Source organism: Cetorhinus maximus, chromosome 10, assembly GCF_964194155.1.
Source record: "Cetorhinus maximus chromosome 10, sCetMax3.hap1.1, whole genome shotgun sequence".
Lineage (NCBI taxonomy): Eukaryota > Metazoa > Chordata > Chondrichthyes > Lamniformes > Cetorhinidae > Cetorhinus > Cetorhinus maximus.
Window position 1 is genome coordinate 3,279,125 of NC_135888.1, and position 16,543 is coordinate 3,295,667.

General features: G+C 45.2%; 1 protein-coding gene and 1 long non-coding RNA gene across 12 annotated transcripts in view; one reads left to right on the forward strand and one right to left on the reverse strand.

Moving 5' to 3' along the window:
* LOC144685408 (uncharacterized) overlaps positions 1 to 16,543 on the reverse strand; it is a 1,061,419-nt gene that overhangs the window by 968,856 nt on the left and 76,020 nt on the right. The gene's annotated exons all lie outside the window — the stretch shown is intronic.
* The window catches only part of rabgap1 (RAB GTPase activating protein 1), a 206,270-nt gene that overhangs the window by 97,573 nt on the left and 92,154 nt on the right, over positions 1 to 16,543 (forward strand). For all 11 annotated transcript variants that reach the window (XM_078549832.1, XM_078549829.1, XM_078549836.1 and 8 more), the window contains 3 exons: positions 3,772 to 3,941; positions 5,773 to 5,947; positions 7,607 to 7,700. In XM_078549832.1, coding sequence (XP_078405958.1) covers positions 3,772 to 3,941; positions 5,773 to 5,947; positions 7,607 to 7,700 — 439 coding nt within the window. The remainder of the gene's footprint in view (positions 1 to 3,771; positions 3,942 to 5,772; positions 5,948 to 7,606; positions 7,701 to 16,543) is intronic.

Below are 16,543 nucleotides of genomic sequence, written 5' to 3' on the forward strand. Positions count from 1 at the left end.
TTTTACCTGCTTGATTCCACTACAAATTCTGTGGTTCTACACTTAGAATTAATCTTTGAAATAACTGATTGGTGAGCAGGATTTGGTGTATATTAGATACAGACAACTGAGCTCCAGTTTATAGAGGGTGGAATTTGGGAAGCTAACCAGGAGAGCGCTTAATAACAAAAATAGAGGAACTATGTCATCTGATGCTGCGTTTGTTTTTGACTCGTGAAATGGCAGGCAGTCCTCCCTTAGTGTGTCTTTAATTTTTTTAATTTGAAAGGGCTTCACTAACAAGTGACATTTTTTGATGGTGTTTATTCTGAAAGTAATGATAGGGTGTGGCGACAGGTAGCATTGCCAGCTCAAGCTTTGCTGGTAATTCTCAACATCTTTCAGGTACCTTTAATCTAATCTTTGTATAAACCAATATATGGTCCGTATTAAGTGGTCCCCGGTCCACTCCTCCATCACCCCCAACACTTCAACCCCCTCCCATGGCACCTTCAGAAGGTGCAACACCTGCCCCTTTACTTCCTCCCACTCCTCACCGTCCAAGGGCCCAAACATTCCTTTCAAGCAAAGCTTCACTTGCACTTCCCTCAATTTGGTCTACTGCATTCGCTGCTCCCAATGCGCTCTCCTCTATATTGGAGAGACCAAACGCAGACTGGGTGACCGCTTTGCAGAACACCTTCGGTCTGTCCGCAAGCATGATCCAGACCTTCCTGTCGCTTGCCATTTCAACACTCCACCCTGCTCTCATGCCCACATATCCATCCTTGGCCTGCTGCAACGTTCCAGTAAAGCTCATCGCAAACTGGAGGAACAGCACCTCATCTTCCGACTAGGCACTTTACAGCCTTCCAGACTTAACATTGAGTTCAACAATTTCAGACCATGAACTCTCTCCTCCATCCTCATCCTTTTCTAATCTCCTTTTTTCAATATTCATTTTTTATTTTTAAAATTTTTTTTCCATTTAGTTTTATTATTATTTTTAAAATTTATTTCCATTTTTATTCTTTGCTTTGCCCCCAGCTTTTAGCCTACTTTTGATCTTTTTTCCCACCTCTGTCCCCTCCCCCAAACCTACCCCACCCCACCCCCACTAGGGCCATCTGTCACTTGTTCATCTTCTTTCCAGAGTGCTCACCCTTGTCCTACTATTATCACATCTTGCTTTCTACCCTTAATGTCACCATTAGCACATCCTTTAGCCAACATCACCACCATTAGCACTCCTTTGACCTTTTGTTTGATATCTTTTGCAATCTCTCTTTTGCCTTCACCTATCGTTGGCCTTCTATCCAGCTTCACCTGTTCCACCCCACCCCTTAAACAGTATATATTTCACCACATTTCTACTTCCCTTTAACTCTGAAGAAGAGTCATACGGACTTGAAACGTTAACTCTGTCTTTCTTTCGACAAATGCTGTCAGATCTGCTGAGTTTTTCCAGCATTTTTTTGTTTTTGTTTCAGATTTCCAGCATCCGCATATTTTGCCTTTATATTCTGGTCCATATTGATGTCTACGCTGGTAGACAGACTTCCTTCTGGGCTAGATGGGCTTTACCAAAAGGACCAGAAGTAACTCACTGTTAATCCTCTTCTGATCTAGTGTTGATTTGAGACCATGGGCGAAACTCTGACGAGTGATGACACAAGAGCACAAGAAATAGGAGGAGTAGATTATATAGCCCATTGAGCCTGTTCTGCCATTCAATACGATCATGGCTGATTTTGGGTTTCAACTATACTTCCCTCCCTGTTCCCCATATCCTTTGATTCGCCAAGAGACCAAAAATCTGTCTATCCCAGCCTTAAATGTATTCATTGATGAAACACCCACAACCCCCTGAGGCAGAGAGTTCCAAAGATTCACAACCCTTTAAATGAAGCAATTTCCCCTCATCTCATCTCAGCCTTGAATGATCGTCCCTTATCCTGAGACTCTGCCCCCATGTTTTAGATTCCCTGACCAGCGGAAATAATCCCTCAGTATCTACCCTATTAAGCTCCTTCAGAATTTTGTATGTTTCAATGAGATCAGGCCTCATTCTTCTAAACTCCAGAGAAAATAGTGCAATTTGCTCGGTGCCTTGTCATAGGACAGGACCCTTATCCCAGGGACCAATTTAGTGAACCTTCGCTGTACCACCTCCAATGCACATATATGCTTTCTTAAATATGGAGACCAAAGCTGCATGCAGTACTCCATATGTGGCCTCACCAAGACCCTAGCAAGACGACTTTATTCCTGTGCTCAAACCCCTTGCAATAAAGTCCAACATGCCATTTGGCTTCCTAATTGCTTGTTGTTCCTGTTCCTTCCCCGAGCCCACCCAAGTGCCTTTAAACATCAACACTAGTAAGTTTCTCACCTTTTTAAAAACAAAATTCAGCTCTTCTATTCTTTTGACCAAAGTAAATATCTTCACACTTCCCCACATTATACTCCATCTACCATCTTGTTGCCCACTCTCTCAACCTGTCTATATCTCTTTGCAGCCTTTGTGTCCTCCCCACAGCTTACCTTTCCTCCTAGCCCTGTATCATTCGCAAACTTAGATACATTACTCTCTGTCTCTTCATCTAAGTTTAGGAAGTAGGATAGTGGTATTGTCACTGGGTACTCCAGGCACCCAGGGTAATGCTCATGGGACCCAGGTTCAAATCCCACCACGGCAGATGATGAAATTTGAATTCAATAAAAAATCTGGAATTGAAAGTCTAACGATGACCATGAAACCATTGTCGATTGTTGTAAAAACCCATCTGATTTGCTAATGTCCTTTAGGGAAGAAAATCTGTCGTCCTTACCTGGTCTGGCCTACATGTGACTCCACAGCAATGTGGTTGACTCTTAAGTGTCCTCTGAAGTGGCCCAACAAGCCGACTCTCAAGGGCAATTAGGGATGGGCAATAAATGCTGGCCCAGCCAGCGATGCCCACATCCCATGAACGAAGAAAAGAAACATAGCTGAGGCTCCAGCACTGACCCTTGTGGTATTCCACTAATCACTACCTGCCAACTTGGAAAAGCCCCATTTATGTCCACTCTCTGCTTCCTCTCTGTTAACGCCTCTATCCATGTGCACTTATCTTGTCCATTAACCTTTTGTTTTGCACCTTATCGACACTTGATAATTTTCTGAACTTTGAAGCCTTACAAGCAGAGGATGATCGACTATAGTTGACATGAGAACTATGTGATAAAATCTTCATTTTGAATAGAGGGTAGATTAATGCGTGGATTGCATCCTGTTCTGATTATGTCACTATTCGCATGAACTGATTTAGCATTTTTTAATTTGTGTCACTATTACGGCTTGATCAAATTTTTAAGCTTTCACATTTTATTCAACAAAGCTTGGAGAAGAGTGCATATGAGATCAATTCAAAACATTACTCTGACTGCCACTGAAAACCCAAGCTGCCTTTCTGCAGCTTACATCCATTGCCCAACATGCCTATCTCGCCTCTCTCCTGTTCACAAAATGTGATGCCAAACCAATCTATATATGGTCTGTATAAAACAAACCTGTTTAGCATTTGGATACACCCATGAAAGCTGTGTGATCTTGTACATAGTAAAAATCATCCAGAGATAAAACTTTAAAAGTAGCACAATTTAAAGTTATTCCATATTGAACTAAAATGAATTTGTGGGTTACCTTAAAATATATGTAATATCACTCGGGTTCACATCTGGCCAAGTATACTTTGGCTAAAGCATACAATACTATGTTACTAAAGGACATTTTACCTCTTCTTTCTGCAGACAAATTGCTTTATATGACAACAGCAGTTGATTTGGTTGTCACGGAAGTGCAAGAGCCAGTCCGTTTTCTTCTGGAGACCAAAGTCAGAGTATGTCCGCCTACTGAAAGAATGTTTTGGCCCTTCAGTAAACGAAGTTATACGGAGACGTTCTATTTAAAGCTCAAACAGGTAACGAAAACAATTTGACTGTCCCATCTTGTGTTAGGAAAATAGGTACTAGTAAACTTGCTAGCTCCACGTAGCACAGGATAATGTAATTGGGAAATTATAATAGACTTTTCCTTCCCTCCTGCCAATTTTTCCCACTTTTCTCTCACTTGTCATTCGACTCATTTATTGCTTTCAGAATGATACCTATCCTACAGGAAACTTGCAGTGCTGTTTTAAGTTGGTTACCAGTTGACATATAAAATATCTGGAAAATGTACTGCTTCACCTTCTTCCCTTCCCTGTACGGAAGGCCCTAACTTCTGTTTGGCCTCTGCTTACAGCAATGTGGCTGAGACTTGGAGCTCAGTGGAGATGGGGATTTAACCTATCCCTTGGTATGCTATGACTTCACCAGAATTGATCTGTTGTAAAAGCATTTTACAGAAAACTTGACCTCTGTGGTCTCACTTCATATGACCACCTTCAGTTAGTTTACAAAAAAATTCTATTTGCATTTATATGACACCTTATCATGTCACTCTCTCAAGGGCTTTACATTTTTATTATCATCCAAGGGCAGTTCAGGTTGTGTTGGCTGAAACGCAGTTCTACAGAGTCCAGAATTAACATGAACAGAAGGGCCCATGGTTTTCAAGTTACTTAGTTTGGCCATGGAGGTTTCCTCGAAATAAGCCATAACATTGGCATCACTGAAAGATTCAGCACTTAAAAGTAAATCTCAAGGTCTTTTCATTTTAGGATTTGTACTTGTTTGGAAACTACAAAATAACTGTTCAAACGATAGCATGATTTTATGCAGTTTTATGTCCCAAATATTGGAAGACTAAAGCCGCTGTCTTCAACTTCCTGCCACAAGTTCTGTTCCCAGATCACTGATTCCATCCTCCGCCCTGACCACTGTCTGAGGCGGAACCAAACCATTCGCAGTTGTAGCTCAGAGTCAATAGGACGATGAATTCCTGACCCCATGTGGTATCTCATCGGCAGGGCCACCAGCTTCCACCTCTATCGCCCATCTCCACTCCTGCCTAGGGAAATTTGCTGCTGAAATGCTCATCCATGCTTTTGCTGTCTTTAAAGTCAACTATTTCAGTGCTGTATTGGCTGGCCTTCTGTCCTCCATCTTCCACCTTCCATAAACTGCATGTAGCCTAACTCGCACCAAGTCCAGTTCACCCATCACCCTTGCTCTTGTAGACCTACATTGCTTCCTCGTTCAGCAACACTGCAATTTTAAAATTCTCATCCTTGCGTTTAAGTCTATCCATGGCCTTGTCCCTCCCCATCTCTGTAATCTCCTCCAGACCTTCTGCCATCTGCGTTCCTCTAAATATAGGCTCATGCATTTCTGATTTCCTCCACCCCACCATTGGCAACGATTCCTTCAGCTGCCTTGGCCTAAAGCTCTGGCATTCCCACCCTAAACCTCTGTCTGTCCAACTCTCTCTCCTTCTTTAAAATACTAGTTAAAAGCTAGCCCTTTGACTAAGCATTGGTCACCAGCCCTTATGCCTCCTTATGTGGCTTAGGGTCAAATTCTGTTTGTTAATGTTCCCGTGAAGCATCTTGAACCTTTTCACTGCAGTAGGGGCACTGTATATACGCCAGTTGTGTGCATTGTCGACCTTGACATCCCTTAAATGAACAGTAATAAGCAACTTTGCATTTTTCTGACAAAATTGGCTGAAGTTAAACCCAGAAATGTTCCATATTTTAACATATGATTGGAATAACATGCACTGCACAGGTGTAAAAGGCTGTTTATTACATGTTTCAGTACCTTATATGTCGTCCCCAAGTCAGAACAACTGTTAAAATTATTTTACAGATTGAACGAAAAGAAAGAAAAAGTAATAGTGATACACTGTATGAGGTTGCAACTTTGGAAAGTGAATCTGAACGTGAGCGAAGGAAAACAACAGCAAGTCCAACCATACGTTTACCTCACCATGGATCACAGGGATCCATCATCCCTTCACCACCTGAGGATGATGAAGAGGAAGGTGAGTTTACTCCAACTCTGAACTGGCTCTTTTTCTTAATCTAATTTACAATTCACAAGATGACTTTTGGCATTTAGAGAATCCTTTCCTGATCTTAAGAGTTGTGACTGTTTAAAACTTAACTTTGATGCTTTGCCATTATTTTAGGCCAATTGTGTTGAGAATCCATTTTAAACTAAGTGATAGGACTAATGAGGGTCGAAATAAAGATTTGATTTAATTTTGTGTGGCTTTCACCTGCGTCTGGTACAAACACAATTACTGTCCCTCTAGGTACTGATTATAGGGCAATTTTTACTGAACCAGGTGTACAGTTAAATGATTGTGTACATGTGTATAAATATATACATAGTATTTAAGCTGCTATTCTGTTTTTTGTTGCTTACTGCTTTATCCAATGACAAAGCTTCCAAATGCATCTAAAGGAGAGTTCCTGGCCTGTAAAGAATACGGTTCTGCTGTTAAGCCATTTGACACAATATAATCTAAATCACGGCTGCCACCTCTTCCGATGTCAATTGTTTTTACTGCTCTAGGCCCAATTATTTGCCACTGACCTGTGAAACTGCCTTTGGTAGCAAAGGCAATGTGGGATTAGAGATGAGTTTTTGTCAATCCTGAACTCTGGTTGTTTTCCTTATTTTATTCTTTGTGAAGTATAAATAATTTGGAAAGGTTCACAATACTGCAAATTTATCTAAAGTGCTTCCATTGTTTTAAGTCAGTTGGCCTGTTATCCTATATGCTGTTGAGGTAGATTGAAAATTAAATGTGCGATAAGCTATGCAAGAGTAATATTCAGTTAACAGATGGAACATAAAACAAAGTTTACATCAAAATGAATGTGGTGTTCAACTGCCATATGTTGTCAAATATTTAATACAAACATATGAAATGGGGCAGAAGTAGGCTATTCAGCCCATTGAGCCTGCTCCGCCATTCAATAAGATCATGGCTGATCTGTTTGTGATTCGAGTTTCACATTCCCATCGATCCCTGATAACTTTTGATTCCCTTGTCTAACAAGAACCTTCCTACCTCTGCCTTAAAAATATTCAGTGACCCTGCTTCCACTGCTATCTGAGGCAGAAGAGTTCCAAAGTTGCACAACTCTCTGTTATAAAAATTCTCCTCATCTCTGACCTATAAGGGCAATTCCTAATTTTAAAACAGTGCCCTCTAGTTCTGGACTCACCCACAAGAGGGAACATTCTTTTCACGCCCGCCTTGTCAAGACTATTCACGATTTTATATAATTGAATCAAGTCACCCCTCAATCTTCTAAACTCCAGTGGAAACAAGCCCGGCCTGTCCAACCTATCCTCATAAGACAATCTGCTTGTTCCAGGTATCAATCTAGTAAACCTCCTCTGAACTGCGTCCAACACATTTACACCTTCCATAAATAAGGAGACCAAAACTGCACACAGTATTCGAGATGCAGTCTCACCAATGCCCTGTGTAACTGAAGCATAACATCCTTACTTTTATATTCAATTACAGTTTAATTCCAGTCAATGTTACTGGGAAACATTTGAGCAGAAATTTTATTAACACATCAGCACATAGTGTATGAATACTTTGTGACATGATTATGCAGGCAGCGAAGTGAAGTTATCTTCAGTCAGACCTATTCAATCTATTGTTCTTTTTCTCCAGATAATGATGAGCCTCTCCTGAGTGGTTCTGGTGATGTGTCCAAAGAATGTGGTGAAAAAATTTTGGAGACGTGGGGAGATCTACTGTCAAAGTGGTGAGAAGCAATCCTGTGATGCAGTAATATTTTATAGTTTTGTCACTTCTAAAGTTTTTAGAATTCTGCATTTTGAGGAATTCGTTTTGTTGTTTTCACCCAGTGCGTTTTATCAAATTATTTGTAAATTGTTAGATTGAAGGTCATTACAAAACTTCCAGATTTACATGCACATACAAGTACCTTTTTGATAAACATGAGGTTGATCACCTTTAAGCAATCTGATTGGCATGTGATAATAACTTGATCCATGGGACAAGGGAATGCAGCTTCTTTTACAGTAATGGCAACTACTCTTCCATTTTGTCCTTCCTTGAATTGGCTCCCATTTTATCTCATACCGCTCATATTTCTCATTGACATGCTGTCCCTCAGTGACACCATCCAAAAACATGCCGCCAGATTCTGTGTGTGCCCTGGCAACTCCCAGTTCCGCTTCACCTCTCTTGACCCTTCCACTGCCCTTGCAAGACTGCTTGTCCAACAACCAATCCAAGAGCAGCCATTATTTCTTCCAATAAAACATTGGGAAGTCAGAAGTCATTGTCCTCGGGCCTTGACTCTGTCCCCTCACCATGAATTCTATCCCTCACACTGGCCACTGTCTCAGGCTCAACCAAACTGTTTGTAACCATGGCATCCTGATTGGCTCTGCACTGAGTTTCCAAACCCCATATGGCCTCCATCACAAAAACCACTTAATTTCATTTGTGTAACATTGCTCATCCCCTGTTGCTATATCTCCGCACTTCTGCTGAAACCCTCATCTATGCACTTGTTTCCTCCAGATTCAATTATTCCAATGTTGTCTTGGCCGCTGTCCCATTTTTCACTTTCCATTAAAATAAGCTCACCCAAACTGCTGCCCATATCCCAACCTGCACTACGCACTATTCACCTATCACCCCTGTGCTCACTGACCTTTACTGGCTTCTGGTCCATCAACAAGGTTTTTAAAATTCGCATCCTTGTATTCAGATTCTCAATGGCATCACCATTAACCAGTTCCTATCTGTGTAATTGCCTCCAGCCTTACAAGGCTCCTAAGAGCTCTGCACTCCTCCACCTTGGACATAAGCAGTACTTGAATATTGTTCAAAAACAAAAAATGCTGGAAAAAAAACTCAGGTCTAACAGCATCTGTGGAGAGAAAGACAGTTAATGTTTTGAGTCCATATGACTCTTCAGAGCTAAAGAGAAGTAAAAATGTGGCGAAATTTATACTGTTTTAAGGGGGGGTGAAATTTATACTGTTATTGAATACAGCATACTGAAATTTATACTGTTTAAGGGGGTGGAGCAGGTGGAGGCAAAGGAGAGATTGCCAAAGATGTCATAAAATAAAGATCAAAGGGGTGTTAATGGTGGTGGTACTGGTTAAAGGAGGTGTTGATGGTGACATTAAGGATAGAAGCAGAATGTGATAATGGCAGGATAAGGGTAAGCACTCCGGAAAGAACAACATGAGCAGGTGACATATGGCCCTAGTTGGGGTGGTGTGGGGGGAGGGGACAGTGGTGGGAAAAAAGATTGAAAATAGGATAAAACAATGAATAAAAATCAAAATAAATAAAATTAAGTGGATAAAAAATAAAAATTGAAAAATGAAAATGAATATTGAAAAAGGGATAAACAATAGTGTTACTTGCTTTGAAACCTTAAAATCTAAAACCAACACCTTGTCCTAACAGAGCTCTGTTTTCCTGTGTTCTATTTCATTCCTCTCAAACTATGTACTGTAACTTGTGCTACCACAAAAAGAAAGCAATTTTATTTCCTTCCTTACTCAGTGACCATACTGCATCAATCTCTGATTACCTTCCTCCCTTTAGGTTGGCGTTTCTCCCTACAACAACCGCTAAATTATTCAAATCTAATGACTCACAAGGTAGTAACAAACATAACTAACTCCAAATCGTAATGTATATTAAGTAATGACGATGAGCACAAACCCAAAAGCATTGCCGAAAAAGCAAGTGGGGAGCATATAGTGTCATGTTTTCTCACCTCCAACTTACTTATTTTGATTTAGGATTTTAGGATCTAATCTTGGTTCTCTCCTCTTCCTCACCTATTTACTGCACCTTGGTAGCACCATCCGCATTTATGGATTAAACTTTCACATGTGCTGTCAACACCAGCTTTGCCTCCAACACCGTTTCCTATTGCTTTACTGCGTCTGCTGTCAGACTACTTGCCCAACATCTGGTTTTGTAGGAGCCATAATTTTCTACAGCTAAATATTGGAAAGACTGAAACTATCACCTTTGGCCCGTCACAAACTCCGCACTCTCACCATTGATTCAATTCACTTTTGATGACCAGCCCTTCGGGCTGAACTTGGCTGTTCAATCACTTAGTGTCCTGTTTGACCTACTGCTGAGTTTTCAACCCCATATCTTCATGACACATTTGTAACACTAGCCCAGTTGATGTTGCAACTTTGATATCCTTACTCAATGGCTTTGCACTCTATAAAGTTAAACTCATCCAAATCTCTGCCTATATTCCTATTCTCACCAAGCCCTGCTCATACATCACACATGCCCTTGTATTGGCTTCCATTTCCCCCAATGCCTCAGGTTTAAAATTTTCCTGTCTTTAAAATCCCCGATGGCCTCATTCCTTTCTGTAAGGATAATCTCCTCCCAGAACCCCAAACTCGTCCCATTTCTTTAACTTCCTGGCTTTATGTGCATTTCCCCTCCCACCATTTTTTATTCTGTCGCTGATAGCTGTTATTTCACCTGCCTAGACCTCACACTTTGGAATTCCCTCTGCCTCTCAGCCTCCCTCTCCATTTCACACACTGTCATTAAATCTGCCCGCGCGCACACACACACACACACACACACACACACCCCCCCCCGCCCCCCAAAGAAAACTAGGTTGATTAAAAGCTTAAAAATCGAGATTGTTAGCAAGTGTATTGAGGGTTACTGAATCAAAACAATTAGATGGAGTTAAGATACAGATCAGCCTTGATCTAATTGAATGGAGCAACAAGCACGAGGGGCTGAATGACCTCCTCCTGTTTCTGTGTTTCCCTGATACTCTGTAAACTAACTTTTGTTCAAACCATTGCTCATCACTCCAGCCTTCTTCCTTTGGCTTGGTGTCTTTTTCCTGAGACCTCTAAAAGCTCTTTAGGACATTATTTTACATTTAAAAGTGCTCTATAATTGTAAAGTGGTAACTTGTTTTACTTGGTGCATTACAAAAAAAATCTAGATCGTATTTAAGGATTAGTGGTTGATTTTTTTTTGTATTAGCTATGATGTTTAACTGAACACAAAAAACAGCTCATAGATATTTACAGCCAAGGAGTTCACTTAGTCCATTTCCCCTCTTTGCCAGAGTAATGAAAAAATAATCATACGCCTTTCTCACTATTGCCCTGTGTCACCTTTGTTTCAAATATTTACTCTTTTCTTAAAAGGTGCAGTTTTTTGTCTGAATTACTCCTTTTGATATACCTCCTACGCTGCAACAACTCTCTATAAATAAATTCTCTGGGCATCTCTCTTCATGCTCTTAGCGATCATTTTCAATTTTCATGTTTTATGCTGCGAGTTAGTACTAAACTGTAACAGGACACAGCAATGCTGACAGGTTTAAAAAAAATGGTGCAGCAGGTAGTTTACCTGTGCTTTCACAATAGCTTGTTTCTAAGCCAAATTCACACTCGAAAGGTGGAATTTTCCGACCCACTGGCGGCGGGTGTGATAGGTGGCATGCACAGAAAATATGGCATGTCCTGCTTCACGACGGTATGAATGCAGGTCGCCATCGTCCGCTCAGCCCAACGGTGAGCCGCGTTTCCCACCATCGGTCGGCGGGGCGCTAACTGTAATACATCAGCATATAATTAAAAGCCTATCCTGCCAGGCTCTTGGAATCCGGCCATATCGTCTGTCCACGTCGGCGGGAAAGCACGGCAACGTGTTTCACAACAGCACGCTGGCCTTCTCTTTGGGGGAACAGAGGTGAGTGAGCTGCAGCGTTCTCTACAGCTTGCCTGTTGTTTACAGGCCTTGGGTGCTGGTGGGTGGGGGTGGGGGCGGGGGCAAGTGCTGGCCCCGATTGTTTTGTGGTGTGGGGTGGGGGGGCATCGACGTCAAGTGCTGCCCTGGTGCTGCATCCTGCGCATAGGCAACTGAGGTGGGGGCCAGGGTAAGCGAGGGAAGTGGCCACACATTAGGGACGCCTGTATAAACTGACCATGTTACTGCAACTGAGACAGAACAGGCACAGCCACAGTGATATGATTGGGGTCAGGCTCTTAGCCTGCCCGCCCATGCGAGCAACGCAGAGGCACCAAAGGGCCACCAAGCGCTCCATAACTTACCCCCACCCTGGGCAAAGACTTTGAGTCCACCACCACTTTATTGGATTGTGGAGCAGTTGGACTGCACACGTTGTACAATCTCCTTGCCAACGCTGGCCATGAAACAGTCACTGCTGGAGGCGCTCACAGCCCCTTGCAATCTCAGCATCCTGGTTTGGACCAGTGCCCCCCATGTCGCAGGTTAACAGGGCAGCCATGCAGCGCACTCATCTCTGGCCACCCAAGGGGTGAACAGCGCACTCTCCGAGAAGTGTTAAGGGGTGGTCACACAGGACCAGGGAAGGTGCTAGTGCAGCCTTGAAAACCACGTCTCCCTCTCATGCTGCCGGAGGACCATGTCAAGATCATGGATCCTGGTGGCCTACAGAGACCGTAAAAAGGCAGGAGCAGCAACCTCATGAAGAGGCAGCAGGGGCTCTCGCACACGCTGCCCAGGAGCGACAGCGAGCTATGGCTGTCGACGCCTAGTGACACCCAGGGTCTGTGGACGCTGACTGCCATTCCTGCAGATAACTGAGAACCAGTGTTGCCAACGACTGTGCATGTCCAGGGACCTGGTGGCTCACATCTGCCTCTTACTGCAGGACTTGCACATGGAGGGCATCCAGTGGTTGTGAAAGTGACCGCGGCGCTCACTTTCAGTGCCAGTGGCTCCTTTTAGGGCTCCACAGGTGACCTCTGTGGGATTTCATAATCCGTCACCCACAACTGCACCCATGAGGTCAATGATGCCATCTTCTCTATGGCACACAACTTGTGTGCATTTTGCCCGGGACTGGGGCAGCCAGGATGCAAGGGCCATTGGACTCGCCCTGATCTCAGGATTCCCATAGGTGCAGGCTGCCATTGACTCCACTCATCTGGTGCTCAGGACTCTGTTGCTGCACACAGTGAACTTCATCAACCGCAAGGGCTTCCACTCACTAAATGTGAAGCTGGTGTGCGACTGCCAGAAACGCTTTCTGCAGGTGTGTGCACGGTTTCCAGGGAGTGTGCATGATGCCTACATCCTGAGTCGCTCGCAGATCCCTGCAGTCTTCCAGGGTCCACAGAGGCTTCAGGGTAGGCTTCTTGGGGACAAGGGCTACCCGCAGAGGCCGTGGCTGATGACAACCGTGTGGCAGCCTCAGCCTGCAGCAGAGCGATGGTATAATGAGGCTCATGCAGCAGCTCACAACTTGGTGGAGCAGACCTTCGGGACGCTGAAGATGCGGTTCTGGTGCCTGGACTGATCTGGTGGAGCTCTGCATTACGGTCCGCAGAGGGTGTCACACATCGTCATCGCCTGCTGCACCCTTTACAACCTGACACTCCAACGGGGAGATGAGCTGGCTGAGGAGGAGCTGGAAGTTTCCTCGGATGAGCACACTGCCGACGGGGATAAGGGCAAGAGGGCCCTCGGTGGTGACAATGACGGGAATGAGGCCCTCGCACTGGCTAGGTGAGGCAGGTGCACTCGGGAGGCCCTCATAGCTGCCAGATTTGTGGAGGATGATAACGACATATAGTGAGGTGTCTCCATCGATCCTCACATCACAGTTGTCAACATTTGACTCCAGTCTGGCTTAAGCCAGCGCCAATACCCTCTGTGAGAATGCTCCTGTCATGGCAATGCAGTGGAGGTCCAAATAGTCACTCGATCGCAGGAGGATGATGACAACATGCAGTGAGTGCACTCCATAGATCTTGACATAGCCTCTGAGAATGTCTGACTCCTGTCTAGCCGAGGGCACCTCACTTGCGCTCTGTGATCAGGGTCATATCGTAGAGACACTGCTATGAAACTTTGGAAGCACCTGATCCTTTGTCCGTCTTCAGCAGGAGGAGGTGGTGGCGTAGTGGTATTTTCACTGGATTGGTAATCCTGAGACCCAGGCTAATGCTCTGAGAACCCATGAAACTTTAGACACAACTGATGCTTTGTCCACCTTCAGCACCTCAGCCCTTCAGGAGCTGGTGCACAGCATCACTGGTCGCAGATGCTGGTGTGATGGGGGCCAGCCCCACCTTAAAGGTGCTGAGAGCACACAGAGAGAATGATAGAACTCTGTGGCGCCTGCCCACTACATTCTGGCAGCAATGACCAGCACCATCGAGGTGCAGGCATCAGTAATGTTTCCAGGGAGTGTGAGGCTGGACCATCACTGTGGTCTGAAGGCTGCACAGGGAAGAGGCCCTGGACTGAGACACCTGTCTTTTATCTTGTGCAGGAAGGTTTCACATCTGAGTGACAAGAACACTGCTCATCAGAACAAGGAGCCATAGGCAGGGAGACATTCTTAGGAGTTTATTGGCAATAGTGAACAGTATATACAAGTGATCAACACCCGTGGCCAGGCTGTGCAACTACTTTTATCTAACTTTCTTAACCTTGCTGCTACGCCTTGGTGCTCCCCAGACGTCCACAGCAGAGGTGGAGGTAGCCTGCTGACTGTGACGCCCTGTCTGTGATGACTTTAATGTGTGCCCTCTGGAGGGCTGAGATTTGTTGGGCTCTAGCCTGCTTTCAGGGACCTGCTGTGTGGCAGTGGCGCCCTCCTTGGCCTGTGAAGCTGGAGCTACTGAGGTCACAGGAAGAGGGGATTCGGATGGGCCGGTCACTCCCAGCCACCTGGGTGGATGGTCCCGGAGTGTGCACCTGCTGACCCCCCTCCTCCCTAAGGATGCCCAAGGGCCCTTGGCTGACTCCTTGAGGGGAAGGGAAAGCTGGAGTGAGATCCCCTCTTGCGTACACACTATTGGAGGCCAACTATGGCATCAACGATTGAGCTAAGACCACTCAGCAGTGCAGGAGTGACATCCTGGACCAAGGTCTCCATGGCGGCTGCCATCCTGCCAGTGTTGACCTTGGTGCGTTGCAATGCTGGCGCTGTCACCTCAGCCTGAAGATGGACAGACTCCTCCATCGTGCCTTGCAACCTGAGGAGTGCAGCGGACATCCCTTCCTGATGTTCCCGAGCTTGCCTTTGCAGCTCCAGCAACTGTGACATGACTGAGTCCAAAGGCTCGTCATCTGACTCGGACTCAGCAACGTTCTGGCCTCCAGCTGTCCGCTGAGTGCCGGGGACCTGGGAAGTCCCTGCCGCCACCTTCTGTGGATCAGAAAGTGCGATGTGCTCACCAGATTGTGACCCTGAGGCTACTCTAAAACTAGGTCTCATCGAGGTGTGTGTCTCTGCGCTGGTGGAGGGTGTGAGTGAGCGCTGTGACGGGTCTTCAGGGAGGGCGACTTGAGATCCCTGTTCAAAGGTTTCTTCAGGGCTCAATTGGAGACCCTGAGTCATGGACTCTGTCGGCTAACTGGCAGATGTGTCTGCGAAAGCAAGGGGGGATAATTAGTGCATGGCAGTGGCCTGTGAAAGAGGACATGTCACTCACGGCATGGTTGTCCGATGGATGTTGCACTGCTGGATTCTCACTTGGTTGAGCAGCACCGACCTCACCGTCAGCACAGGACCGGTCCCGGTCATCACTGGCCAGCTGGATGGCTGAGTTTTCGAATTCTGTCAGAACTTTGATTTCCAGCATCCCTCCACCTGTCTGCGACCTTTCCCTCCTGTTGTGTGCTAGTTTGTCCTGCATGGATAGAGATGAGAGTGTATCAGGACCCCAGCTGGGCCAGATGATAAGTGTGCCTGTCCTGTGTGGATGGTGAGTGGTCCCATGGAAGGGATGAGGACAATGACAGTGTGTGTGAGCGAGTGAATGGTGATGCCCCTTGCATTGGCAGTGAGTGAGGGCCCTGTGGCTGTGTGATGGGTTTGTGAGTGGGAGAGTTGGAAGTGATGAAAAGAAAACCCTGGCAGAACGGAGGAGATCATTCATCGCTTTGCAGCACTGGGTGGCTGTCGTCCTCTGCAGGGTGTTTGCACTGACCACCGCTGCCACTGCCTCCCAAGCTGGGTTGGTGACTTTGCCTGTCCTGCGGCCAGAGCAGGGGTGGAGCACATCCCAGCGGGCCTCCACGGCATCCAGCAGTCGCTCGTAATTGAACCAGAAGGGCTCCAGTCTTTTTTCCTTTGCTGGCCATGTCTCCCGGGCAGCATTGCTGAGTTGGTGGCGATGAACCCTTTGCTGGCGGCTGCCTTTTAAAGATGGAGGCCTGCGTGATGCAACAGTGGAGTGATGGTGGGTGGACAAATGAGAGCCCGCTCGCCATGGAAGCGGCGTGTATTGCGGGAGTGAATAAATAATGAGGTGGGCTCAGGACGATATGGCGTGAAAACCCGCCATTTTCGTCAGCAGGTAGGACTCCATTTTACCCGCCCGCTACCACACTTAGCGCAATTCTGGGAAAATTCCACCCCAAGATCTTTTTTTCAGGCAAAATTCTAATTAATTAAAAACTCAATGTGTTAAATAGTATATTAAATAACATAAAATAACACAATAAATTGAAGTTAGCAGTAGCATGGCTAAAAGGATTGCAGGAATGCAATATATCACCTTGATTAATTACACTGATTTTATTACCCCTGGAGGCACTGACTCCTGA